General features: G+C 44.6%; 1 protein-coding gene across 2 annotated transcripts; it reads right to left on the bottom strand.

Annotated features, from left to right (window-relative positions):
* Nucleotides 1-863: 863 nt before the first annotated feature.
* On the bottom strand, nt 864-16,694 carry DHRS7C (dehydrogenase/reductase 7C). Of its 2 annotated transcripts, none has more exons than XM_033090719.1 (7): nt 16,558-16,694; nt 16,184-16,343; nt 9,179-9,291; nt 7,553-7,766; nt 5,784-5,876; nt 2,174-2,329; nt 864-1,174 (listed from the first exon to the last, which is right to left on the bottom strand). In XM_033090719.1, exons 1-7 carry the CDS (start codon nt 16,579-16,581, stop codon nt 966-968), a joined length of 969 nt encoding a protein of 322 aa, XP_032946610.1. In that variant the 5' UTR covers nt 16,582-16,694; the 3' UTR covers nt 864-965. The 2 variants fall into 2 exon arrangements, with proteins under 2 accessions (XP_032946610.1, XP_032946611.1); XM_033090720.1 differs by having other exon boundaries at nt 881-1,174; nt 7,553-7,763.
* Between the last annotated feature and the right edge of the window lie 10,462 nt (nt 16,695-27,156).

Genomic DNA, 27,156 nt, shown 5'->3' with positions numbered 1-27,156 from the left:
CAAGATCCCAAGATTCAGTAACTGTTTTATATAAGAAAAATGAAGAGAAACAGGCACCAATAACAAGGATGGCAGCTTTAAATGAGTTTTGCTTTTGAGAATGTAAGCAAAGGCTCGAATGAGGTATATACTCTGGGACAGAAGTTCTGAAGATTTGTTGCATCTTAGAACCAACTGAGAAACCTTTTAAAAGCAGCTATGCCTAGGCTTCTCTTTGACCGATTAAATCTAGGGAAGGGGCCCATTCTGATGTGCTAACAGGACTGAAAATTACAGCTCTGCTCTGCAGCCAATCAGGGAGCCGCTAGCCACATGTGACTATTAAAATTCAAATTACTTAAAATTAAAAATTCAGGTTCTGAGTTGCACAGGCCACATTTCAAGTGATCAGCAGCCACACGTGGCTATTGGCTGCCATCTTGGACAATACAGATTATGGCATATTTCCATCATTGCAGAAAGTTCTATTTGGCAGTACTGCCCGTAGGGTTGCCAAGTCCTGCTTCTGCTGTTGGAGGCTGATGTGGGCAGGTCACCATTCTATAAACTGGAGGTGGTTTTATGAGCGAGTTGCTGAGCAAGCTAATGGCCTGTGTGTGTGTGTGTGTGTGTGTGTGTGTGTGTGTCGTGGGGTGGGGGCAGAGGGAGGGGTTGGTAGGTAGGAGGGTGCGGGTGGCGGTGGATCCATTCTGGTTCCTGTTTTTCTGCTCAGTTGTCACCCTACAGAGTCGAGAAGCTTCTGGAAGTATGTCCTGAGTATGTCAAGTGGAGACACCCAGAGACCCTGTAGTGACTGGCCTTGCCTCTGGGCCATCCTCGTCAGGATGGTAAACATCTCCCACTGAGGAGCACAGGTCAGCGGGGGGCTTGTGTGGGCCCCCAGCGCTGAGAGGACAGAAGAACCAGCACCTGCCAGGAAAGCTTTTATTCCCATCAGGGTGACCCGCTCAACCTCCTGCACTTAATTAACCCTCCTCTGGCACGTTGAGCTTGTCCTTCACCCCGCAGGCCACCACGGCAAAGAAGAACTCCGGGAAGAAGGTGCGGATGTACACGGCGGCCTTGGGAATGGGGTTGGCCATGAAGACCTCTTGCTTCTTCCGTCTCACGGTACGCATCACCTCCTCCGCCAGGTCCACTGGGTGTACCCCGTAGGTCAGCTTCCTGAAAAAAACTAAAGAGCCCCCAGGAGGGGCAGGGATGAGAGCCTCAGCAAGAGCAAGCTCGTCACACCCCTCTGCGTGCCCAGAGGTCGGCACGTCCAGCCTGGAGTCACGGCCAAGTCTGCCTTCCTCTGGCTGGGAGGCCTGGAGAGACGCTTTATCCCTCGGCACCTTCCTTCCCTGTGAGCTGGGCGTGGCTTCCTGCCCTATTAATTTCGCAGGGTGCTTAGAAGGGATGACCAAGACCTTAGGAAATAAGAAGGTGCCATGTGAATTTAGGGGCTGTTGTTGATCGTTGTTGTGCAGCTGTGCTTGTCAAGAGCTTCCTCAAACCACCTGCCCACATCATGGTTATCTTGATTCCCTAATGGGCAGGGTGTAGCCGCTCTGTTTAGAGCATTCTAGGAGAATAATAAGGTGCATTTAAAGAGCACTCACTATGTGCTGGTTGCTATTCTAAACCCTCTATGAGCTGGAACCTTCAGTCTTCCCAGTGACTCTATGAGGTAGATATTACCACCATCCCTCACTTTCTAAAGGGTAAAGGGAGGCACAGAAATGAAGGGAATTGCTTGCGCTCAAACGTTTAATATGTGACAGAGGCAAGCTTCAAACACAGGCAGTCTGGCACCAGACTCAGCCTCGAGGCCACCTTCTAGCGAAAGAGGGAGCAGGTCGTTCTCAAAGGTGAAATCCTGGCTATTCCAAATGGGACACAGGCCCAGGGACAGACCATCAACGTGGCCAAGGTCACAGGGCCTGAGCCCAGCGGGGGCCTTGGTCTACTGGTTGCAGGTTAGGATTCTCTCCATCTGGTGCGTCGGGACTGAAATTTTGGGGTCCCCTCCCTGCCATTAGATGGATGCAGGGGCCCCACTACCCCTCTCCCCCGTGCCCCGTTTCATGCTTCAGCAACAGCCCCCTGCGCCCAATGAAACCAGGCTGTCCCAGAGGCCACGCCAGGAGCCCTCCCCGGCCCCTAGCCCCCTGGCTCCCCTCTGAAAGCTCACATTTCCAAATGGAGGCCTCCCAGTGTCCTTGGCCTGGGTGAATGCAATATGACCGGATGAAAGTCGGGCTCACAGTGCTGACAACAACGTCATATTCCTCCACTTCTGCCCGGAGGCAGTCAAAGAAGCCAAGCGCGGCATGTTTAGAGGCAGCATCTGGAAGAGAAACCAGCTAGAGGTGGGTGCTTCCCGGTAGGAGCATTGGAGACAAGAGGCCTACACACACCTTCCTACAGACTTGGCCGGAAGAGGTCTCAGAAGTCGCCGAGCCCCCGCCCCTCACTGGTAGGTGAGGACAGAGAACCCTCGTGAAGGGGTGGACTGCGGCAGAGCTGGGATTGAATCCAGTTTACCACTTGCCCACGGTGTGGCCTTGGGCAAATCACTTAACTTTTCCGAGGCTCAGTTTTCTTATTTTTAAAATGAGGATAATATCACCCTTGTTGTGAAGATCAAATGAGAACATGTGTATAAAATGCCTGGCACAAGAATGAGTTCTCATTCCTTTCTAGGAAGTCTATAAAATAGGGAAGCTGCTCTGGAAAACAGTCTGGCAGTTCCTCAAACATTGAAACATGGAGTCACCACACGACCCAGCCATTCCACTCTTGTGTTTGTACCCAAGAGAAAGGAAAACATACGTCCACACAAAAACGTGGACATGAATGTCCATAGCAGCATTATTCATAATGGCCCCAAAGTGGAAACAACCCAAATGTCCATCAACTGATGAATGGAGAAATGAAATGTGGTATACTCATACAATTGAATATTAGCCATAAGAAGGAATGAGTTTCTGACACATGTTACCATACGAATTAATCTTATAATATTATGCTAAGTGAAAGAAACCAGCCACAAAGGACCACATATTGTATGATTCTATCTATAGGAAATATCCAGAACAGGCAACTCTATAGAGTCAGAAAGCAGATTAAGGGTTGCTTAAGGCTGGGGGGATTTGGGGTGGGGGTCAGAGGGTGATGGCTAAGGGGTATGGGGTTTTCTTTGGGGGTAGTGAAAATGTTCTATAATGGTTCTGATGGATGCACAGCTCTGTGAATATACTAAAAGCCATGGAACTGTACACTTTAAATGGGTGAACTGTGTGATATGTAAATAATATGTTAATATAGGTTAACCCCTTACCCTCCAAAAAAATGTCTTAATCAGCTTGTTCATTCATTCACCAACTTGTTGATTCCTTCAATCACTCAACAGCAAAACCCATGCTCTAGGCAAGGCCCTGGGGGAGGAGCTGGAGACAGGTGGGTTGAGGTAGCCCTGCCCTCGTGGACCCCACAGCTCAGCAGCAGCGATTTCCATGGGGTGTGGTTAGTGCAGGAGACAGGTGTGTATGGAGACAGGATGTGCCCACCTCCAAGCCTGTGTGTCTGGTCTGAGCCTCAGAGCCCCCAGTCTCCCCATTTGGATGGTGCTATGGCAGCCAGGGATGCTGCATGTCTTTGGGATGTGGAAGGAGACCCACCCGTGATGTCAGATGACCCCAGTCACTCACCGGGCAGCCCCTAGGTCAGAAGTCAGACCCGAAGGAAGAAGAGAACCTGGGATCAGCCCAGGGTGGCCTCTCTGCAGTTCTGACATTTACGTGGGAAACCTGCACGCTTAATTCCTCAGTTGCAGAGAAGCCAGACCATGTACAGCTGGCAGGCTAGATAGAGCCTTGTTAGAATTCTCCACCCTCAATGCTGAGGGTGACCAGTCCATTGGTTTCCTGGTGGTTGTTGACCGAAGAGCCCATTGCAATGGCATGGTACAGCAAAGCATATCGTGTCACTGCTGCCTGTGCCCTCGGCACCTGGTTTTAGGCAATGGATTCCTATTTGTTTAGTGAATGGAGGCACGGAGCAAGGAAAATGAAAGTCATCGTGCTTCTGAAAATAACAGGCATGGAGAGTTTACAAACAGAAGGAATAGTGGTGAGAACCATTAGTGGTGTAAGAAGAGAGGAAAATGAGAGACATAGCAAAGACTTCTTCTGTGGGTGGGCCAAGTCCCATTCTTCTCTCTCTACAGGGCTCACAGGTAGACTGTGTCCCCCAGCATCCCTTGCAGCTAGGTGTAAGCGTGTGACTGAGTTCTCACCAACAGGGTGTGAGCAGGTGGTGTGTGCTAACCCCCGGCCTGGGGCTTTAGACATTGAGTAAGCTTCCTGATACTCTCTGCCCTCTTCTTGCCAACCAGAACCCAGATGGCGTGGGAGCCAGCTTTGACCACATGGAAAATGATGCCAAAGCAATGGCTTGGCATGACCCTGGGTCCCTGAGTGACTGTGAGGAGCAGTGGTGCCCACTGACCTGGACCCTCCCATTGAGACTGTTACATTGAGGAATAATAAAAGGTTTCAGTTTACATCACAGTCTTACAGCACTTTAGGCTTAATCTAACTAATGCAAATGGGGAAAGGACAGTAAAACACCATTGAGGGATATTATGGTCTGAATTGTGCCCTCTGTCCCCCACCCCAAATTCCTATGCTGAAGTCTTAATCCCAGTATCTCAGAATGTGACTGTACTTGAAGAGAAGGACCTTTGAAGAAGTGGTTAATTTAAAATGAGGTCATTAGGGTGGGCTCCAATCCAATCTGACTGGTGTCCTTATAAGAGGAGGAAATGTGGACACACAGAAAGGCACCAGGGGTACCCATGCATGGAGGAAAGACCATGTGAAGACACAGGAGCCAAGGAGAGAGGCTTCAGGAGAAACCAACCCTGCTGATAACTTGATCTTGGACTTCCAGCATCGAGAACTATCAGAAAATAGTAGTTGTTTAAGCCATCGGGTCCACGGTATTTTGTTATGGCAGCCCAACCAAACTAATACAGAGACCTACCCATTTTTGCTCCCTTTCTTCCTACTTCCCTCCCACCCTTCTCCCCACCAGACATTTACCAAGCTCCTATTTTGTTCATGGTACTGTGAGCCATAAAGAAACATATAAGGCATGCCCCCCGTCCTTCCAGATCCTACCATGAGAGATGGACATCTCTATAGAATTTTCCCAAGTGGATCTCATGAATATACACTGAGAAGTCCCTCTTCTCCTCAGACTTTTCAAAGGACTCTCCCCTTTGGAATTCTCTCTCTCACCTCTCCTGGAATTCTGCCCCTTTTCTTTTCTCCTTTCTTCCTTCTTCCTTCCTCAGAACTTCTCCACCGCGCTCCCATTTTGTGCTGTGCACCCACCTTGTCTTCCCCAGTTGTACTCTTTCCTGTCCTTCAAGGGTGTCTTTCTGAAGGAAGGGGAAATGGAGCTGGGACACCCAGGTCAGGAATGTGATCTTCATCTGGCATCGATCATGTTCAGCCAGCGCATGTCCTGACCATGTGTGAGACGTGACCTTCCAGGGGCAAGGGACCTTATCTTTCTCATCTCAGTGTCTCCCATGGTCACCTGCATGCCATAGGTGCTCAAATATAGGAACTGAAGGGATGACGAGAAAACCAACAGACCATTTCATCTCTGGCTCTCCTCCTCCTCCTCCCCTGCCCCCTTCCACGTAACCATACGCCTGGCCCTCAACAAAACAAGCCTTATCGTATAAGACATGTAACATAATACAAAACAATTTCGTCTTGGCTACTTACAAGCTGTACGGAAGGGGATTCCAAGCTTCCCTTGGATGTTATTTATTAACACAATTTGGCCTGTCCTCCGGGAGATCATGTTGGGAAGCAGGGCTGGAAAGCACAGGACAAAAATCTGAGACCAAGTCAGGCAGCATCAGGCAGACCCCTGCCCCGGGTCCCCTTCCTCACACAGGGTGTTCTACCTCCTTGGTAATGGGTTGAATATGAAACGGATCCCACCCATCATTTATCCAGTTTTCCTAAGAGTGGCTGGGCTCAACTGGTGAGTTGCTGGATGATTTTAAATGACCCACCCACATGCAGGAAGTGACACAGATTTCAACAGAGAAACGCAATCCCTTTTCAATTCTCCTATCACTTCTAGTAGGAAATCTCATGTTGGTTCTAACATATCTTTAACATCTCTCTTACACGTGCGAATCTTTTAATAAAGAGAGAAAAGACCTTAGCCCCCTGTCTTGGGAGAACTACTACTTTGTTTTGATTTCAGGTTTTCTTCTATTTATTGAGAGAGATGGCCGTGGAGGTGGGGGTTAATTTATGGTGGTATTAAAGATTTCCTCCTAAAATAACTTTATTTAAAAATGAGAAAATTCAGATATGAAGTAAATAATAGTACAAGTGGAATAAGGATGTGGCAAAAAATCAAAAGACTCAACTTTCAGAATGGTTAATTAAATCCAGCTCCTGCATGTTGGAGATGAACTGAAACCCAGAATTAGTGAGTAGACTCAAGACTCTTGGCAAGTTAGAGGCCCAGCCAGGAAGATAAACCAGTCCTGGCCTTTTCCAATCCACTTTTTACATTTCCCACTTTGATGTCAGTGAACCCTGAACTCTCAGAAGTTGGTTGAACGACACAGCTTGGCTGGCATGCTCGGTGTGTCTGCAGGGACTGGGCGCCGGTATCTCTGGGGCATAAATTTAGAAGCTCTTGGAAATCATCTTTCTGCCTGAAATATTTTTTTCCTTTATCTGTCATGGCACCCATTATCATGGAGATTCTGGCTGTAGAGAAGGAAGCTCTAAAATCATGCTTTCTCAGCCTCTCAGGGCATCCCACTTCTTAAATGTAGAAATTCTCCATGCTTATATTCTCTCTCCCTCTTGTGGTTCTGCTTTGATAAAATTTTTTTGTGGGTGGGGAAGGGCCTCAACTCTTGGTTCCATTACATGTCCTCTCCAGCCCCCATGCCCTGGGCTTTAGACTTACATTTGAACTTGGTCATGAAAGATCTCTAAAGAGGAACCACCATTTTACCTTTAAAAGAGATCCCTGCCTTCTTTGTTTCTTGCAAAGGGATGGATAGTATTCTGTATCTCTAGCACTTTGGGGACATTTGTTTTCTTCTTCATTACTGAGGAGAGAATCTCTACCTTTGACCAAATGTCATGGGTAGGACCATATAACCACAAGGCTGATATATCAAAATATATGCAAAGCATGAAGACATAGTCCAGAGATGAGGAAAGGTATTGGAAAGGAGTCATGGATATAAGTAAGTAGAGGGGAGTAAAGGGAAGGGCTTGGGGAGTGGGTCTCACAGAGAAGGACGTTAGAATATACCAGTAAGATACTGTCAAAATCCCTTTTCTTTAATCAACATTTATAGTCAGAATGTTGAAAGCTTTCACCAAATAAGTAGAGATTTTTCGGAGGGAGTCTGGAGAATTCATCCATAATTGGATCCCTGTCTGGCTACAGGAAAGAGCCCTCTCTGCAGCTGGTAGCCCAGAAATCCACAGGGAAGTCAAACTCACGAGACCTTTGGTCAATGTGATGGGCCCAAAGTAATTGGCATCCATGATCTTTTTGTCCAGCTCCAGAGAAATCTTGTGGGCAGGCCCCTTGATCTTCACGCTGGCATTGTTGAGGAGGATGTCCACACAGCCGTAGCAATCCAGGACCTCTTTGGCCACATCCTGGACACAGCTGATGTCTGACAGGTCTAAGAGGACCAGTTTTGGAGTGAATGTCTGCTGAACCAATGAGATAGTCAAGGCACATGTGGGAATACCTCCCTCTTTCAGACCTTGGTGCCCCTCAATCTAAGAGCCACCTCTTTTGAAATTCAGAGCACATGGAATGATTACCAAAAAATGAGGAGGAAGAAGCAGAAATGACTCTGGGTGGAAGGAAACTGATGGAACATCCACTCTTGGGGACCAAAGCAGCAGCAATAACAAAAATCCAAACACGCAAATAATGCAGTTGTAAGTCTGAATTTTGGCCATGGGGCCATAACTAATAAATCCAAGTGAACACGGCCCTTCACAGTGGAGGCTGTGGACTGATTCCAGTGGTGATGTCATTATGTAAAACATACCTGAGCTTTTTGGAAATTGCTTTCCAAACCCGCTTACAAGCCACGTGTAGCTTTGTAACCACAATTTGTTTTTGACCAAAATCGTACACTCAACACAAGATCAGAGCACCATCTATGTGACAAACATTGTGTTCAGCCCTCGACACTTGCTGTCATCAAGACCCTGCTGTGGTTTAGAGGGGGAGGGGAGGGATGGGAAAATCGATCATACGACGTGGTAAACGCAACCTCAGGGTTTCGCAAACACTAGTCCTGAGATACGCCCTTGAAAAGAGAGTTCTCTGGTCAAATTTATTTGAGAAACACAGTTCTCAAATACATGTTCTTCGAGAACATGTTCTAGTACATGTTCTTAGAGATAGAAAATGCACATTAGCATATCAAAGACTGAAAAGCCATGCGGTAAAGAAACCAACCAGACAAGCTTGGCTTAACTCAGTGTCTCCCACGCGATTGACCTCAATTTCATATGTGCTCAGTCCCTAATAACACCCCAAGAAACATACTTTGGAGGGAGCTATGTTTGCTCCATCTTCGCAAATACCACCCTTAGTTCTAAGTTATTCTTGGCTATTCCCAAACTCGAATTCAACATCAGGGCAAAAATTTTAAAAATGTTTTTTTTGACGAGCGCTCTGAAGACAATTTCCTAGACGACGCTCCAGAAATGCTTTGGAAACTGCACTGGCATTGGAATAAGTGCTCACCTCCCAGGTGACGGCTGAGAAGGGGACTTCATTTCCCTGATTTCTTTGAAAGAAATATCTTTTGAGGTATTACACCTGTGATCCACCCTATCCTCTGGATCCTCTTTGGGCCTGACTTAAATACATAGGAGGTCAGCGGCCAGAGAACACATTTTCGGCATGGTGAGTGATCAAAGTGAGTCGACCCCTTATGACGATGGAAAGACATGCCCGTGTCAAGCTTAGTGAGATCATTGCCTTCCATGTCCCACAAGCAATCACCACATCTCACCCACTTGACCAAAGAGCTGCTCTTTAACAATCAATGAAGGCTAAGGCTGCCCAAGAGTTACCCACGCTGACTGTCGGAAGGCCTTACCTTGCTGGGGTCAGCCACGCTGATCAAGGCATCATACAGATTCTCTAGCCTCTCCCAGTTCTTTCCGCACAGCACTAGCCTTGCCCCGCCTGTATGGAACACCCGGGCACACTCTGTGGGAAGAGGAAAAGAGGGCAGGGCCCACTGTGTAGATGGAACCACCAGGGGTGAGCCCGTCTGTCTTACAAATTCAAGAATTCAAAGAATCCAAAAGTATTAAGGCCATGAGATCTTTTAGAGGTCATTTCATTCAACCTCCTCCCTGGGCTGGAGGTTTTTTTTTTTTTTGTTTTTTTTTTCATTTCTAGCCTCAGCATGGTTGCCTCCAGTGAAGGGGAACTTGTAGTGGGGTGCAACAGCCCTTCCTTCATTGGATAGTTCTCATTATTAAAAGAGGCTTCCTTACACAGGACAGGAAGATGACCCTGCCCACCTAGCCCTCCAGGACCACAGCCCCAAATACATCTCAAGCTCAAGATATCAGAAACCGTCAGTGTATTTCAGACCAAATAACATCAGCTTCTTTTACATTTTCTCTATAGATAGATATTCCAGCCAGGGTTATTTTTATTAAAAAAGTAAACCTGCCTACTGTATAGTTAATTTCACTCTGAACTAATCCCCAACTCACCCAATACAGAACTTCTCAACTGGGTAATGGCTGATAGAAACACAGCATTCTTCTGTAGCAATAACAGATATTTAAGAACACTGAAGGCTAACATATTTTGACAGTTTACTTGTTCTAGGGAATATTGAAAGACATTTAAAAATATTAGCTCATTTAATTCTCACAATAACCCTATGAGGTAGTATCTGAGACTGGGTTCCCTAGAAGCAGAATCAGAGACAGGGATTCAGGTGGTCAGAATTTATTGAGGAAGTGCTCTTCAGAGAAAATCTATCAAAGAATAAGTGCACGGAGTAGGTGCCAGGCAAGGATGTGGTCTCAGGTAAAGTCTAGCCTTGGCTGGATCCAAGGAAGCCTCTGGAGTATAAACCCATCTGCAGAGACATCCTATTTGGAGGCAAGAAGACCAGCCGTTTGTACACCTGTGTCAACTGACTGTGTGCTCCCTCCCTCTGGTTGCGGGTGCAAAGGGTTTATAAATCCTGGGCAAGTCAATGCCCACTGGCAGAGGGCAAGTCTGTGAGCCGTGGCAGCCAACACTCACAGCACCTGGGGAATGGATGAAATGGCCAGGTACAGGGACCTGGGAAGGGCATCACCACCACCACCTACTATGGGAGGGTGGGGGTGGGGCAGGAAGGGTACTTGTTACTCTCCCATTTTACACCAAGCAGTGGCAGGTCTGGCCTGACCCAGGAGCTGAAGGATAGTTAGGCAGCACTGGGTGCCCACTGGAGGCTGGATATTCTGAGTGCAATGGCTTAAAGTGATCTTATGGTTGTGTGATTTTCTCCTGCAAGGCTCCGCAGCCTGGTGCAGGTAGAGAGAAGGGGGGCAGCTAGATACAACTGTTGTCTGGAGTTGGATCAGTGGGCATCATGGGCAGGGAAATTGTGGAACTGGCAAGCGAGCAATTAAAGTGCTGAGCCATGCAGTCTGAGCCAGATTGGAGCAGGAGTGAAAGTAAGAGGAGCCAACAGAGAAGAAAAGTAGAGGGTTCCAAAGACAGGAGGTCTCAGCGCGGTCTAGAAACAGGTGTAGTGAATGTGACTGAGAGACCTGGGAGGAGGGAAGCTGCGGTCAGTTTTGCTGAGGGAAAGCTGAATTAAGAAATAACTGGGTTAGCAACATCGCCTTGAATTGAGGACCACAGCGAGTGGAAGATTTCTCTAAATCTAGGTGTTTTATTGAGAAAGAAGCATAAGGATTCTGGATGGCAAAATTCAATAAAGACGTCAATCCATCTGCCCAGTGAATGATGCAGCGACAGAAAAATCTTAAACTTCATTTGGAATAATTTACAAACTATTTGGAATAACAAATATGCTAGAAAAGCAGAGAACATTTCAATGGAATAACTCTACCAGTTATTAAAATACATTATAAAGCCACAGAAATTAAAGCAGACAGTGGTTCAAGTGTAGATAGAAATATTGATTAAAAATAGAGCCAAGTATTCATAAGAATTCAGTATATGATGAAGTTAGTACTTGAATCCATGTGAAAAGAACATATTATTTAGAAAGTGATATTTGGACTATTGGGTAACTATTTGGGAGGGGAAAATTCTAGACGCAATATACCAAAATGTATTAAATAATTACATGTAAAAATAGAGCCATAAAAGAACTAGAAGAAAGGAGAGATGAAAATATAACCCCGCTTTGGGGAAAGATCTTTTAAGCATTACTCTGAAGGAAGAAGTCATAACAGAAATGATTTATAGATTTTTCTCTTTAAAAGAAGCTTCCTTACAGCAGAAAACATAAATAAAAATTAAGAGCAAGATAAACTGAGGAAACCTATTTATAATACATATTCAGAAGAGGGTTAATTTATTTGATCTACAAAGAACTCTTACAAATCAATAAGAAGAAAAGATAAAGACCTAACAAAGAACTTGGCTAGTGAGATGAGTAGCAATTCATAAAAGAGGCACAAAGAGCTAGTATACAGAAAATGAAAGTTCAATGCCAATAATTCAGAAATACAGATTCAAACATGTCACTAATTTTAGTCTATCAGACAATCAAAACCCAAATTGGTAATAGTCACAAGTTCACTGCTTGTGGTAGTGTAAGTTGCCAAAATCTTTTGGAAGAAAAATTTGACAGAATTCTTTAAAGTAAGTATGGACTTTGACCCAGTTATTTCATTTGTGGGTATTTATCCTAAGAAAATAATTTAGAATTACTGCATGGACACAGTTATAATATTGTTTCTTCTGGTACCATAATAATATCTTGGCACTAGTAAAGAGTTGGAGTTGATTACAAATGTCCAATATTATACGAGATTGGTTAAATAAATCATAGTAAATCTGTATGTCGAATATTTTGAAGGCTTTAAAACTGTTGTTGCAGAAATGAATCTACTGAAATGGAAAGATGTTTATGATATAATAACTTATAAAAAAACAAATTAAAAACAGTGTCTAATCAATGCCATAACACTTGACTCTGTGTGTGTGTATAAGTGGATGTTACATTGTACGTACTGTGTTTCCCTGAAAATAAGACCTAGTTGGACAATCAGCTCTAATGCGTCCTACGGAGCAAAAATTAATATAAGACCTGGTATATTATATTATGTTATATTATGTTATATTATATTATATTATATTATATTATATTATATTATATTATATTATATTATATTATATTATATTATAGACCCAGTCTTGTATTATAGTAAAATAAGACCAGGTCTTATATTAATTTTTGCTCCAAAAGACACATTAGAACTGATTGTCCGGCTAGGTCTTTTTTTCTGGGAAACATGGTATGCATATTTAACAGGATTATAAATTGGAAGTTTGAGTCATAAGATTGAATAGATATAAAATTCCAAAGTTAGTTGCCAGTCCAAGATTCAGATTTTGGAATTAACTGAAAGGACTTAACTAAAACCCTGTTTTATGGAGCTCTTTACCCCAAAATAGGATACAAAGGGATCAAGGAATAAAGGAGAAAGGGGAGGATTTGGCAGAAGGATTTTTGGGGAGAGAACTGGTATGAGAGTATTGCTCATTATCTCCATCTTAGAGAGAAGGATGCCAACGGGACCATTTGAACAGCATGCTATGAATTCCTTGCAGCTTTGAGTCCAACCAGATGTCTGAGTCACACTTGAGAAATCTAATGGGAGAGACTGTGGGCCAACTCTCCCCAGAGCAGAGGAGAGGAGAGCTGCGGCTGCCCCATGGGGGTCGGTCTACATTGTTGAAGATCCTACCGCACAACCACAGTGGACCAGAGGTAGGGCATGAGTTGGTTGGGAGCTCTTTTGAACTCTGCCCAAGAGGCTCTCTCAGAAGGGCAGTGGGACTCTAAAAGAGAGGACCTATGTGGAGTAGACCCCCAAAACTGGGGCCGAGCCACAACTGAGCAAGCAGAACATACCCCCTTCACAGAAAGTGGGCCCCTGCCTACTTCTGAGAAGGAGCACATTGGGGGTGTATTGTCATCTGCCAATACTCTCTCTCCCTCACATGACCACGGGCACATATTTTCAAGCTAGGCACTGCGTGAAGTGAAGGGCCCATGGCCAAGAGCCAGACCAAACCTCTGGTGTGACCTTCTTTGGAGAGGCAGCGAGGAGTGTTCTTACGATGACCCCATGTCCCCTCTCCTCTGCTAACACCTTGTCTTTCCCCGGGGCCCAGAGAAGGCAGAAGCCCAGTGGTGCAATCACTGCTTTTGTCCGGCAGGACTGGAGGCACACTCCCAAATACATAAGTCGTTTTCGCTAATACCAGGCATTAGGTATACCCTGGTGTTCTTATTTTTATTCTTTATTAGCTCAACTCAGCACAGCATTTATCTTGTGCCAAGCATGTGGGCACCAGCACACCCCTGGTCCCATGGAACCTGACCAAACCCAGTGGGTAGCAGCAAGGAGCCCAGTTTCTCAGGTTCAAGGCAAGAAAAATGGGAGGGGCATTGTGCAGATGACACAGGCCTTGAACCTGAGAAATGGAGCAGCTTGAACCTGGAATCACTGTGGAGAGCAGCGTGTTCTGGTTAGGCATTTACGTAAGGTCACATACACCCAGCTTCTCAAGTTACTTCTAAATACTTGGGCTTTATTTTGTCTACTTTGCATTTCTTCCCAGGGTGGGTCCACAAGATACAATAAAAAAACAAAAACACTGACGGAATGCATGAGAGAGACTAGACCACTATCTTCTGAAAATGCCATTTGGTTCCTGAGATGTATTTCCTGAGTAACTGATTTGTACAAAGTGTGACTACAACCAAATGAAATTTAAAAAAATAAATAAGACTGCTAAAATGAATACACATCTCTCAGCAACATATAGACCAGTAGTACTACTTAGTAAGACAGAAAATCAGGAAAAATATAAAACCAAACAGCCTCTTCAACCAACAGGATCTAATCAACATTTATAGAACACTCCACCTGAAACCAGAAGAACACAGATTCTTTTCAAGCACCCATGGATCATTCACCAAGATCATTCCTATCCTGGGCCATAAAACACACCTCAACAAATTTAAAAGAGTTGAAATCATACAGAGCATGTTCTCTGATCATACTGGAATCTAGTTAGAAATCAATAAAACAAATGCACAACCTACTTATCCAAATGAGTGCTTTCCCTCGTCAGATGGTCACTTTTAGAGGCTAGTCATTAAATAAACAGTTTTTGAGTATTTACTATATGCCAAGCTTTGAGCTAGGTGGCGGGGACAACACGGTGAACAAAACATAAGCTCCACGATAGGGGAGCTTTTATCCAGCAAACCAACTGAGAAACACAGAGATATAGCACAGCATGAGAAGTGCCCCAGTGGTGTGTTTCTGTGAGGAGCCATGGGAGCCCAGAGGCCAGTTCCTCAGGGGCCACCATGGCGGTCAGGAAACACTTCATGTTGAGACGGTCCCATGTTGGCAGCTGGCCTAATGCTAGCTGGAAACCTTGTTGAAGAACAAGGTTTCCCCAAATACTTTAACTCTGCATGTTTCTAGGTGGGTGTCTCTGCTCCAATTCCCCAGGGCAACCACTGCACTCTCTGTTGGCTTGTGTCTGGTCTGGTTGACAAATGTGAGTACCTGCCTTGCCTCTGTAGAAGATGGAGTTTTTGCTCCCCTTCCTTCTAAGTACTGAGTGTAACGATGCAGGATGTCTTCTTTGGGAATTGCTTCTGAGACCCACATAGAGGCCACACAGAGAATCTAGTTTATCTGCCTTATACTTTGTTTTTTTATCTTACATGGTGAACCCAAGTTGATCACCCATTTAAATCAAACCCACTCTCAAAGCACGCAGACTGGATGTCGTTAAGATGCCCAAGAGAATGAGGCTCTGAGAGAATTCCCAGACAGAAGGTTATAAGTGTCTTCATGATGGTGGCACTATGACAGTAGGCACCCAGCCCCCCAGAAGGACTTTTTGGAAGGGGCAGTGCTCCTCTCAATACTCAGGACATATGCTCGTAGTGAACTCAATAGACACTTGTTAAGTGACATAATGGATGTTTGGCTGTGTGTGTTTTATGTTTGATTAAAAATAACAAAAACAGCAGCAAAAATTACACCCAAACTATGTAACAGAGGGGGCTGCACATCATGGTTAGGAATGTTAGAATCAGAATCTTACAAACCTAAGGATATTTACTACCCCTCATGTCACAGATAAAACCAGCAGAAGGGCCCTCTGTGACCATCTAATTCAGGGGCTGCCAACGTAAACGCCATCAAGGCCAGGGAGTGATATGGTTGAGAGAATTAGGTCAAGTGTGATACAATAGGGCCCAGTGGGGTGTGTGGCACACTGCAGTATGCATGTTCTGCCTAAATTTGCTCACCATTGTTACCATTGCTCAAACTTGAGGAGTGCCCATCATAGCTCCAGGCACTGTTCTAAGAGCTTTCCATCTGTTAGTTCATTTATTCCTCACCACAACGTTGTGAGGCAGAGATTACAAGCACCCTCCCTTTACAGATGAGAAATCCAAGGCAGACAAGTGAAGCCACCAGCTAGTAAGTAGCGGAGCCAGGAACGGAACCCAGCTCCCCAATCTGGTCTTGTAACTGGTACAGTTATGGCTCATGCCCCATCCAGGGGCTTTGCATTTCAAAATTTCTGGAGATCCTATGACGGCAAAACAAATCACACCTGCAGACCACTTAGGCTGTGAGTTTTCAACCCCAGCTATTCCAGTGCCCTCATTTCTCAGGTGAGGAAGCTGCAGCCTCCAAAAGAGGAGATACTTGCTGATTAATGACAGACGCTCGGAAAGAATGCAGCCTTAACCTCCTCCCACCTAGCAGGCTTGGCCACATGCCACCCCGCCACTGCTCATCCCTCAGGGCAGGAGTGGGCACACGTGGGGGTGAAGCCAGCTTACCCTTGCCCAGTCCTGAGATGGCATCGGTGATCACCACCACTTTGTTCTGCACGGCTGACTTAGACCACAGCCTGGACACCTCTTGGTAGATGAAGAGAAGACCACTGATTCCCAAAAGAAGCAAGGGCAGGATGAGCACAGCTGTGACTCCCATCTCGTTCTGGGAAAAATGGTAAAAAGGAGTTGGCTTTGCAAAGAGACCCTGATCAAGACACCGGGGCGGGGGGGCCCCAAGGCTGCAGGGCACAGTCACTCATGCACCAAGCCCTGAGTGTCCTCTGCAGGGCGCTGGGCTCTGTGCAAGCCCTGCGGGCTGCTTTCGAGCTGAGCACCCTGTTAATCCCCAAATGTCCAATGAATAGGAAATTACTCACGGTGTCTCCGAAAGCAAACTGCATCCAGGGTCCCACCCTTCCAAAGGTTAATTACAAATTTAATTAAAATGGATCTGCATTTTTGGAAAGAAATCCGTGTGTTAAGGCCACTTGCTTGGGCCCTAATGACTATTTTTAGCTCTCAGTGCACTAAAGGGCTTTTCAGGGTAAATATAGTGCCTATTCTGATATTCAGGAACACATGCTGGCCGGGTCTGATTTCAGAGTTCTTGCCAGGACTGTTAAAGCTCTCTGGCTTGCCTGAGTATTAGAGGTTTCCTCTGCAGTTTGAAGCTGGGCATTAGGGATCAGGACCTGGGACTTTAGCACAGACATCTTTGCCCTCACTTCCTGTAACCCTTGTATCAGGTAGCTTTCAGGTAGCTCAGGCAAGCATCTGGCCTTCCTTTATGGTGGAGATGAAAGGCTTAGAAGAACTGTTAAACAGAATGGAACCTATTGCAGAATGAACCACTTGGAGGTGTGACATGAACTATTAGAAAGAGCAGAGTTTGGGGAGTATTTCTCATTAGTCACGGTATTCCACATTTTTCAGACTTAGTGTCCTCATCTGTGAAATGGGCATAACAATCTCATCTTGCAGGACTGTTGGGAGGACAACCAACATAAGATACTGCATATTAGATACAGGCATAGACCCTGTCTCACAAGAAGACAACTATTATTATCTTTAATGATTAAGAATATCAAGAATTTATCCCAAGTGTTAAATATTTTAATTATATAAGAGAACTCAGAAGGATTAGAAATGGAGGGACATAAATAGCTAAAATCCAATTCAAGTACTCATACCATCAAAAACCAGGAGACTGAGAGGGTGCCTGGTTAGCCCAGTTGGTTAGAGCGTGGTGCTAACAACACCAACGTTGCTGGTTGGCTCCCTGCATGGGCCACTGTGAGCTGTGCCCTCCTAAAAACAAACAAACAAACAAAACCAAGAGACTGATCAAATGACATCCTAAGTTGTGTGGTAAGGATCATTGGGCTGACCAGGAGTTGTGCAAGAAGCAGTGCCCGGGGGTGGGAATGGGGAAAGTCTATTTCCTCCTTAGAAATGAAGAACAACCAGGAACATGAAAAGAATTTCCAACTTTTTATTGACCTATAATGGACATAGAAATGTGCACATAGCGTAGAACTCCCCGAGTCTTCATAAACTGAACATATTCCTGTAACCAGAACCCAGATCAAGAGACAGACCATTGGCGGCGTGCCCCCCGTCCCCATGGCTTTTTCTAGCCCTTAAGTATAACGGCTTCCTAACTTTTAAAAGCATACATCAGTTTTACCTGAGCTTTAAAACATTGATTTAAATAGATGACAAGTTATTACTATTTTGCTGAACAATACATTTGTGATTCATCCAGACTGTTGTATGAAGTTGGAGATCTTTCATTTTCATTGGGTGAATACACCTCACATTTTAAATTTATTCCTCTCAGAGTGGGTACTTGGGTGGTTTTTGGTATGGGGTTATTATAAATAGTGCTGCTGCAAACACACATGGCTTTGGGTGACATGAGCACTATTTTAATGTGAATTTAATGGGCCTTTTTCATGACAGAATAAGAAATTTTGGCTCTGATGACCTTCAGGTCTGAAGACATTGGCTGAAAAAAGTAAAATGAAGAGGTAAAGGTAAAGTCTACCCCACTGTCTTAGTGTCAAGGATTCTTTGAATTAAGTCCTTGGTATTTTACTCCATACCCATAGGTAGGGATGGAGGTATTTTTAATTCATTTAAATTATGCATTAGGAACCTTCCAAAGAGCACTTTTTGGAGGAACAGCTTACATTGGGAAACTTAAAATAGTATTCATGTTATAATGTCTCCATGCCAAGGTTGGCTTGGTCAATATAGAAGTTCATTAGTTATACTGTGCAAACATGACCACTGCTATGATTGGACAATTCACAAGTTCTCTATTTGAAAATATGCCCCACAAATGTACAAGATCCTTTACAAAAGAGGCGTGTCAGGGTCTCCTGTAGTGTTGATGGTAGTCTCCTTATTTAAGTAGATGCAGCTGCCAGTGGTTACCCACGCCCACGTGTCTTAACAGCTCAGACACGTCTTCCACGCAGGCATGCAGACCTTATAGATGTGGTTTTCTATGCTGCTGAGAGCAGTGAATCATTGGGCAGCATTCCACCTAAAGAGCAGTAAACATCCCCAGATTTTAGCTTAATGTTTCCAGAAGATGATTCAAGCTGTCCATAAATGTCTTGCAAAGATTCTTTGAGCTGGGCAGTGTTCTAAGTCTGAGGGACACAGCAGTGAATGAAATAAAGGTAGTACCTGCCCTTATGGAGATTTTTAACCTCTTGTGTTGGGAAATGAACAACGAATCCACAAGGAAGTAATTCTATAGTGTGTCAGAAGGTGATAAATCCTGTAAGAGAAGAACAAAAAGCAGGAATCAGTTATGTACAGGCAGGAAACAAAATCACCCTGGATGATTCAAATGGAGAGACTTTAATGGAGGGACCCCTTACAGGCTATGGACGGGTTAAGGAAACACACAAGGGGTGGAGAGACATCCAGATGCCAGCAAAAATGGGAGTTGTTACCACTTCTAGGGACAAGGGATAGAAAAAGAGTTACTGCAGCTAAGTAAGAGCTGGAACTTGGGTGGGGTGGGCGTCAACAGGTTCTGTAGTCACAGAGAATCACTGATACTGCCCGTGATAAAGGGTCAAAGCAGGAGGAAACACCTTGATGACTCTCTTTTCAGTTTCTGATGCCATGGTTGCTTGGAACAAATGTGGGGCAGGCTGGGAAGAGAGGCCAACCCACAGTAACTGCATGGGTATCTTGCTCACCTGATTAATAGGAGCTCCTCCGCAGTGATTATCTCTGGAAGACATTCTCAACGGGCCAAATATCTTCATACTTTGTATCATTACAAGAGAAATGTTCACAACCAATTCCCCAAATTACCTTGTCACTAATTTTTTCCCCATAATCTCTGACTGGTTGGCTGACCCATTAGCCAACTGCCAACGTGTCTGTGTAAATCTGCATCTCAAGCCACCTTTCCTTTCAAAACAAGTGGACAACAGGGACTGCTCAACTTACTGTGTCCCTTCTCCCCGTGCATCAGAGCCACTCTTCAGTGGGACTGTCCTTTTCCAGATGATGCCAGTGTGTTAGACTGGCTCCTCTGCAAACCAGCCCCATCTTTGCCCTTTAACAGAAAGCGAGGGCAGTCAGTCAGCACAGGTAGGTATTGTGGAGTGTGAATGCAATGTACTATGTAGGGCCTTCTCTACCTGCTTAGGTCCAAGGTCAGATCTCCCTAACTTAGGTGACCCTAACTGAATGTACTGATAGCTGGTTATTCACTGACTGCACTCCCAGCACCTTGGGTAACAAGTCCCTCATGGAAGAGGAATCTGGGTGATGCATCACAGGAGAGGAGAGCAGGTAAACTGAGAATAAGTCACTCTTATTTTATGTAGGGTGATGGGGAAAATCTTGGTTAAAGATGGCACTTAAAAAGATGCCTGAAGGAAGTGACGAGGTTATATGGGGGACAGAAGTTCTAGGCAAAGGGACCAGCAAGTGCAAAGGCCCTGAGGCAGAGTGTGCTTGGTATTCTCAAGGATTAGCAAAGAGGGAAGTGCATGGGAGCAGAGTGACTGGGGTGGGGTGAGGAATAGATGAGGTTAGAGAAACCGTTGAGGGCCCACTTATATTGTAGAACATAGTTAGAACTTTGACTTTTACTTTAAATAAGATGGTAATCCTTGAAAGTTTCTGAGGAGAGAAAAGACATGAGCTGACTTTCATTTACTCCTATTGTACTGGGGATAGATTGTAAGGGGACAGGATGGAAGTAGGGAGACCAGTTGGAAACTTTTGCAATAGTAATTCAGGTAAGCAGTGATGATGGCTTTGATTTGGCTTGACTAAGGATCAATCAAGGTGATGAGAAGTGCTGGCCTCAGACATATTTTGAAGGTATGGCAGACAGGATTTGCTTATGGGTTGTATAGAAGGGAATGAAGGAAAGAGAGAAGTAAGATTTCTTTACTCCAAGATTTTGTCCTGAGGAAAGAATAGGATAGAGTTCTATTTTTTATTTGTTTATTTTTTGAGATGGGGAAGACTGCAGTAAGCAAAGATTGGCGTGGATGTGTGCATTAGGAGTTCCATTTTGTCTATATTAATTTTGAAAACCCTGTTGAATCTAAGTGAAAGCGTTAGCTAGAAAGTTGCATATACCTGTCTGGAGATATGTCCAGGGGAGAAGTTTAGGCTCCAGATACACATTTGGGAGTTATCACAGTAGGTGGCATTTCCAGACATGCAATAAGATGAGGTCACCTACGAGATGAGTGTGGACAGGGGAATATTTGAGGACTGATCTTCGGGACTCCAACATTTAGACGTTGGGGACTTGAAGAGGAATCAGCAAAGGAGACTGAAAAGGTGTGACAGTCTGGTGGGGAAGACTCACGAGAGCAGTGTCCGGGGTCAAATGAAGGCAGCGTTTGAAGCGGGGAGATGATTATTTGTGTCCAATGACGCCGATTGGTCACGTAAGGTAAAATCTGAAAAGTGACCTTGGCTTAAGTGATGTGGACAGGAATGTCTGTTTGATGGTTATCGTGGGGTTTTTGTTCTCCTCACACTTACTGTCGGTAGTAATGAGCCAGGTCTGCAAAGTGGTTCATGATTCACCCAAGCTACCTACACCTTGTGCTTTGCGGAAGCACAGTCTTCCGCATACCTTGATATTTGGACGATGGCCTCACCAGGTCTGAAAAATGCTCAGAGCTACCATCCAACAAGTTCCTCACTGCTGGTTGAATTCCGCTAGGCACCTTCACCTTTGCCCGATGGCCCTAATGGTGGGGAAGAGGCAAGACAGGGCAGTGCGTCCTCTGGTGTGGAATTACGTTTGGACTCAAAGTTGTCAGAGGAGCTTTAGTTGTACCAGGGAAAACTCAGATCTACTAAAGGTGGTGGTTTTTTTTTTTTTCTTTCAACTTAATTGCCACAGACAAGGAATATTCCAACCTAAAACACATTCCTTGGTCTACAGAGATTCTTCCTCCAAATCTCTGTCTACTTTACTGTACTACTTAGGAAAGAAGCATGAAGATTTACCTAACCCTGAAATAATAATATTTTCTAGTCTAAGAATTGAGAAGTTAGACTGACAGCATGAACGCATAAATAGGGTTGGGACAATCCTGGAAAACTTAGGAAAGCCACAGTGTAAACCAGCAAGTCCCACCTTACCTTCTCTTCTGGAACCTCTTCAATCTCTTTGGTTCCAAGCAGAAGCCATGCTTGGAACCAAGCCTAGCTTCAAGCTGAGTGTAACTTCTAATTGTCCTAATCCATCTCTGAATCAGAGAAATGTGTTCCCTCAACAGCTCCCTCCCAGCATTTAAAACCATTTTGCTTCTCCCATAAAGTGCCGCAGGGCCCTGCCCTTTGAGAACCTTAGGGAGGGAGGAGGAGAGAAGGGGATTTGTCTCCACTCCGCCCCCAGAAAGGCAGCATGGGGTGTGTTTGGATTTGTTCAGCTCTGAATCTGAACTTTGGTTCTGATCCTGACTGCTGTGCAGCCTCAGGCACACATTTAGACCTTCTGAATCTCACAGCCACCATCCAGAAATGGCGATGGGAATACGATTGCCGTCCTTACTGCGCCATTGTGGAGAACTGAAATATAAGAAGTGATGTGTCTACAATACCCAAAATGGGTCTGACCCGTCTCCAAGACGGATGGTTTCAGTTTCTCTCTTCTCCCTGGCAATTTTTCCCTAGACTGCGTTGGTTCTCCTTGTTGCCTCTGCTCAGCGCGTGTCAGAACCCATTCCTGAGGACCCTGAACAGGGTTCAGAGGTGAAGGACGCCAGGGCTAAGTCAGGTAATGTGTGTGCACGTACTTTTATAAACAATAAACTGCTGGGTCAATGTCATCTCCTCGCTCTCCTCCCCTCCCCCAGGGCACATCCTCTGGGCTGAAATGGTCCTGTTGGCTTGGGTCTTCTCTCTCTAACCAGGACCGGCGCTTGTTTCGCTGCATGAAGCTTCTTCCACGCCTGATCGCCCTTTGGAAGGGTGGGTGTTCCTGACCCACCGAGGCACTCACGCACAGGGGGCAGGGCTGTTGTAGTGGAAGAGGCAAGGATGGGGCAGGATGGTGGGTTGTTAGGTCTAGCCTGACATCTAAATAAATTGTCTGGAATATTTAGCCTTAAAAAGGGAGGACATTCTGACATATGCTATGACATGGATGAACCTTGAGGACATTATGCTAAGTGAAATAGGGCAGTCACACAACGGCAAACACTGTGTAATTCCTCTTATATGAGGTACCTTGAGTAGTCAGATTCATAGAGACGGAAAGTAGAAGATGGTTGCCAGGGGCTGGGGGAGGGGGGAATGGGGAGTTATTTTTTAGGAACTATGGAACTCCAATTTTGCAAGATGTTATGTGTATTTTGCCACAATAAAAAATTTGACCTCCGTGGAAAATACAGTCCCAATATAAGATGATGCCATTTATATAAAATGTAAAGCTGTACGCGACACTTGCATATCTAGTTTGTGGATATATCTACGTATAGTAAATGTGCACAGCTGTACAAAGGAATAACTCCCAGATGGTGGTTACTTCTTGGGAGAGAGTAAGAAGGAAGAGATGGGGGTGGGGGGTGATGTATTAATTGTATCTCTTACATTTTGTTTCTTGTCTTTTCTAAGAGAGATCTGTGGCAAGCATGACAAAGCCTTTACTTCTGTTAAATCTGACTGATGGGTACATGCATGTCTGTTGCATTATTTTGTATATATTGAAAACTCTCTTGATTGAAAAAAAAACAGAAACAGAGAAACAGAGAAGCAGATGGATTTTGTCTGACATCCTTATGATCTCATCTGGCCTCCCGAATTCTCCTATTTTCAAATTGTTGTCTTCGTTTCTTCCATGTTTTCATTGTGTGAAAGATGTCGCTCTCCTGCTTCATGTGATAACTTTTAAAAAATCCCCAAAACCTAGTTTTTCATGCCTCACCTTGCTATTCTGTCTTTCATATGCAGCACAATTGATTTAACAAGGGTGAATAATATTGTCTGTCAACTATCTAAGTGTGGGGACAGAGTCCCAGAGAGCAGTTTCCAGGCTCTTGGCCCCACCTGGAAAGGTGCTGGCTTGGGTAGTAGATGGCCATCAGCTGTAACCAGTTAGCCATTAGCCACTAATATAACTGCCGTGGCTACACTGGGGTTTGGTTTGTTGGTTGGCAGAGAAGCACATGGCAGATTGCGTATCGTGTGGCTCCTGCTTCCTGTATCTCCAACCCAGGCACCAGCAAGAATATAGTGGTATGACTCCCCTATCTATGGCTCCGCTGGTGTTCCTCTCTGGCCTCACCATATCCTGTGTTCTTGTGCGGGGAGTGGGAGCTGAGACCCTGACTGACACTAAGTGATACAAATTACCTTTGACCTTGGCTGTTTTCTAATATCCCCAACCTCCCTCTTGCTACACAGCAATAAATTGTTTCTTTTTAAAAAGATTTTTATTAAAAATAGAGTTAATATACAATATTATATTAGTTTCAGGTATATATAATCATTATTCAACATTTATATACCTAAAGAAGTGATCACCATGGTAAGTCCAGCAACCACCTGACACTGTACCATGCTAGCACAATATTATTGACAATTTTCTCTATGCTGTACATTGCATCCCCATGACTTATTTGTTTTATATCTGAAAATTTGGACCACTTACTGCCTTTCACCTTCCCCCCCTTTTTTATTTTTCAGTTACAGTTGACTTTTCATATTATTTTATATTAATTTCAGGTGTACAGCATATGGTTAGACATTTACATAATTTAAGAAGTGATCCCCTGACTAGTCTAGTACCCACCTGGCACTATACATAATTATTACCATATTATTGACTACATTCCCTATGGTTTACTTTATATCCCCAGGATTATTTTGTAACTACCACTTTGCACTTCTTAATCCCTTCGCCTTTTTCACCCTGTCCCCCAAACCCCCTCCCATCTATCACCCTGATAAATCTAGTACCCATCTGACACCATACGTAGTTATTACAATATTGTTGACTATAATCCTTATGCAGTACCCTACATCCCCATGACTACTTTGTAACAACCAATTTGTGCTTCTTAATCCCTTCCCCTTTTTCACCCACTCTCCCAACTCCTTTCCCATCTGGCAACTATCAAAATGTTCTCTGTATCTATAAGTCTGTTTCTGTTCTGTTTATTTTGTTCTGTAGACTCCACATATAAGTGAAATCACATTGCATCTGTCTTTCTCTGTCTCACATACTCCACTCAACACAATATCCTCCAGGTCCAATGGCAAGAACACATTCCCTTTCATGGCTGAGCAATATTTCATTGTATATATGTACCACCTCCTCTTTATCCATTCATCCATCGACAGACACCCAGGCTGCCTCCACATCTTGGCCATTGTAAACAATGCTGCAATAAACATATGGATGCACACATCCCCTCCAAGTAACATTTTGGGTTTCTTCAGATAAATACCCAGAAGTGGGATCACTGGGTCTTTCTTTGTCTTTCGTTTAGTCTTTGTTTTAAAGTCTATTTTTGTTTGGGATAAGTATTGCTAACTAACTCAGCTTTTTTTGTTGTTTTTTTCATTTCCATCTTCATGAAATAACTTTTTCCATCCCTTTACTTTCTGTCTCTGTGTATCTTTCCATCTGAAGTGAGTCTCATGTAGGCAGCATAAGTAAAGGTTTTGTTTCCTTATCCATTCAGCCCTCCTATGTCTTTTGATTGGAGCATTTAATCCATTTACATTGAAAGTAATTGTTGATAGATATATACCAATTGCCATTTTATTATTTATAATTTTGATCTTTTTTTTTCTTTCTTCTGTCTTAGAGAAGTCCCTCTAGTGTTCCTTGTAATACAGGTTTGGTTTGGTGGTGATGAATTCCTTTAGCTTTTTCTTCTCTGGGAAGCTCTTCATCTTTCTTTTGATTCTAAATGATAGCCTTGCTGGGTAGAATACACTTGTTTGTAGGTCCTTGTTTTTCATCACGTTGAATATTTCCTGCCAGTCCCTTCTGGCCTGCAAAATTTCTGTTGAGAAATCGGCTGGAAGTCTTTTTGGAGCTCCCTTGTAGGTAACTAACTGCTTTTCTCTTGCTGCTTTTAGGATTCTCCGTTTGTCTTTAACCCTTGCCATTTTAATTATAATGTGTCTTGGTGTGGGCCTATTTGGGTTCATCTTTTCTGGGACTCTCTGCACTTCCTGGGCTTGTATGTCTATTTTCTTGGCCAGGTTAAGGAAGTTTTCCAACATTATTTCTCCAAATAGGTTTTTAATTCCTTGCTCTCTCTTCTCTTCCTGGTGTCCCTATAATGAAAATGTTGTTGTGCTTGATGTTGTCACACAGGCCCCTTAAACTGCCTTCATTTTTAAATTCTTTTTTCCCTTTGCTGTTCCAATTGGGTGTTTTCTGCTACCTTGTCTTCCAAATTGCTTCATCTCGTTTGTTGGTGATTCCTTCTAGTGCATTCTTCATTTCAGTTTCTGTATTCTTCACTTCTGACTGGTTCTTTTTTTATGGTTTCTATGTTCTTTTTATACTTACCATCTCTTGGTTGAAGTTCTCACTAAGTTCCTTGAGCATCCTTATAACCATTGTTTTGAACTCTTTGTCTCTGGTAGGTTGCTTGCCTCCCTTTCATTTAGTTCTTTTTCTAAACTTTTTCTTGTTGTTTCATTTGGGATGTATTTCTTTGTTTCCTCATTTTGGCTGCCTCTCTGTTTGTTTTTATGTATTAGGTAGAGCTGCTATGTCTCCCAGTCTTGCTGGGTGGCCTTATGTAGTAGGAATCCTGTGGGGCCCAGTGGCACAATCTCCCTGGTCACCTGAGCTGGGTGCTCCAGAAGTGTCCCTTGCATGGGTTGTGTGTGTCCTTCTCTTACAGTTGAGCCTGATTGCTGTTGGCATGTTAGTGGATGGTATTGATTCTCAGGCTGACTGATTGTGGGGTTTGGCCACATCCACAGCTTATGTGCTGCGGTGCAGGGGGCTTAGTGCACTAATTGGGATTCGCCCCAGTGGGCTCTGGTGCCTGTTGAGACTGCTTTTTGGACATGCCACTTGTGGGGCTAATTGAATGGTGTGCTGCTGTGGTCTGAAGCCAATCTCCAAGTATGTTGGTTCTGGAGCATCTTGGGAGGGGCTCTGGGACAGGCCCAGGTCACCCATTGCCTGTGACTGGCCAGGGACTATCTGGTAGGAGCTACAAAAAGATCCATGGTTGGTCACTGCCTGTGCTGGACCTGGAGGCATGTGGGAGAGGCCACGCTGCTAACCGAGGATGGCTGCCACCAGTACCAGGTCTGGGGAAGCACCGCAAAAAGCCAGGACACTCCCAGGCCTACTTCCACCTGCCAGCTCCTGTAAGGTTCAGCTGCTGATAAAGCCTCCTGCAGTAAGGAAGTTGGGTGAGGCAGGGCCCCAGGGAGTCAGCAAGGTGGAGCAGTGGGGTCACTAGGCCAATCAGATTCAGATTTGGCCT

Source organism: Rhinolophus ferrumequinum, chromosome 21, assembly GCF_004115265.2.
Source record: "Rhinolophus ferrumequinum isolate MPI-CBG mRhiFer1 chromosome 21, mRhiFer1_v1.p, whole genome shotgun sequence".
Taxonomy (NCBI): Eukaryota; Metazoa; Chordata; class Mammalia; order Chiroptera; family Rhinolophidae; genus Rhinolophus; species Rhinolophus ferrumequinum.
The sequence above is the reverse complement of the archived record's forward strand: the minus strand, read 5'-3'. Positions and strand labels throughout refer to the sequence as shown.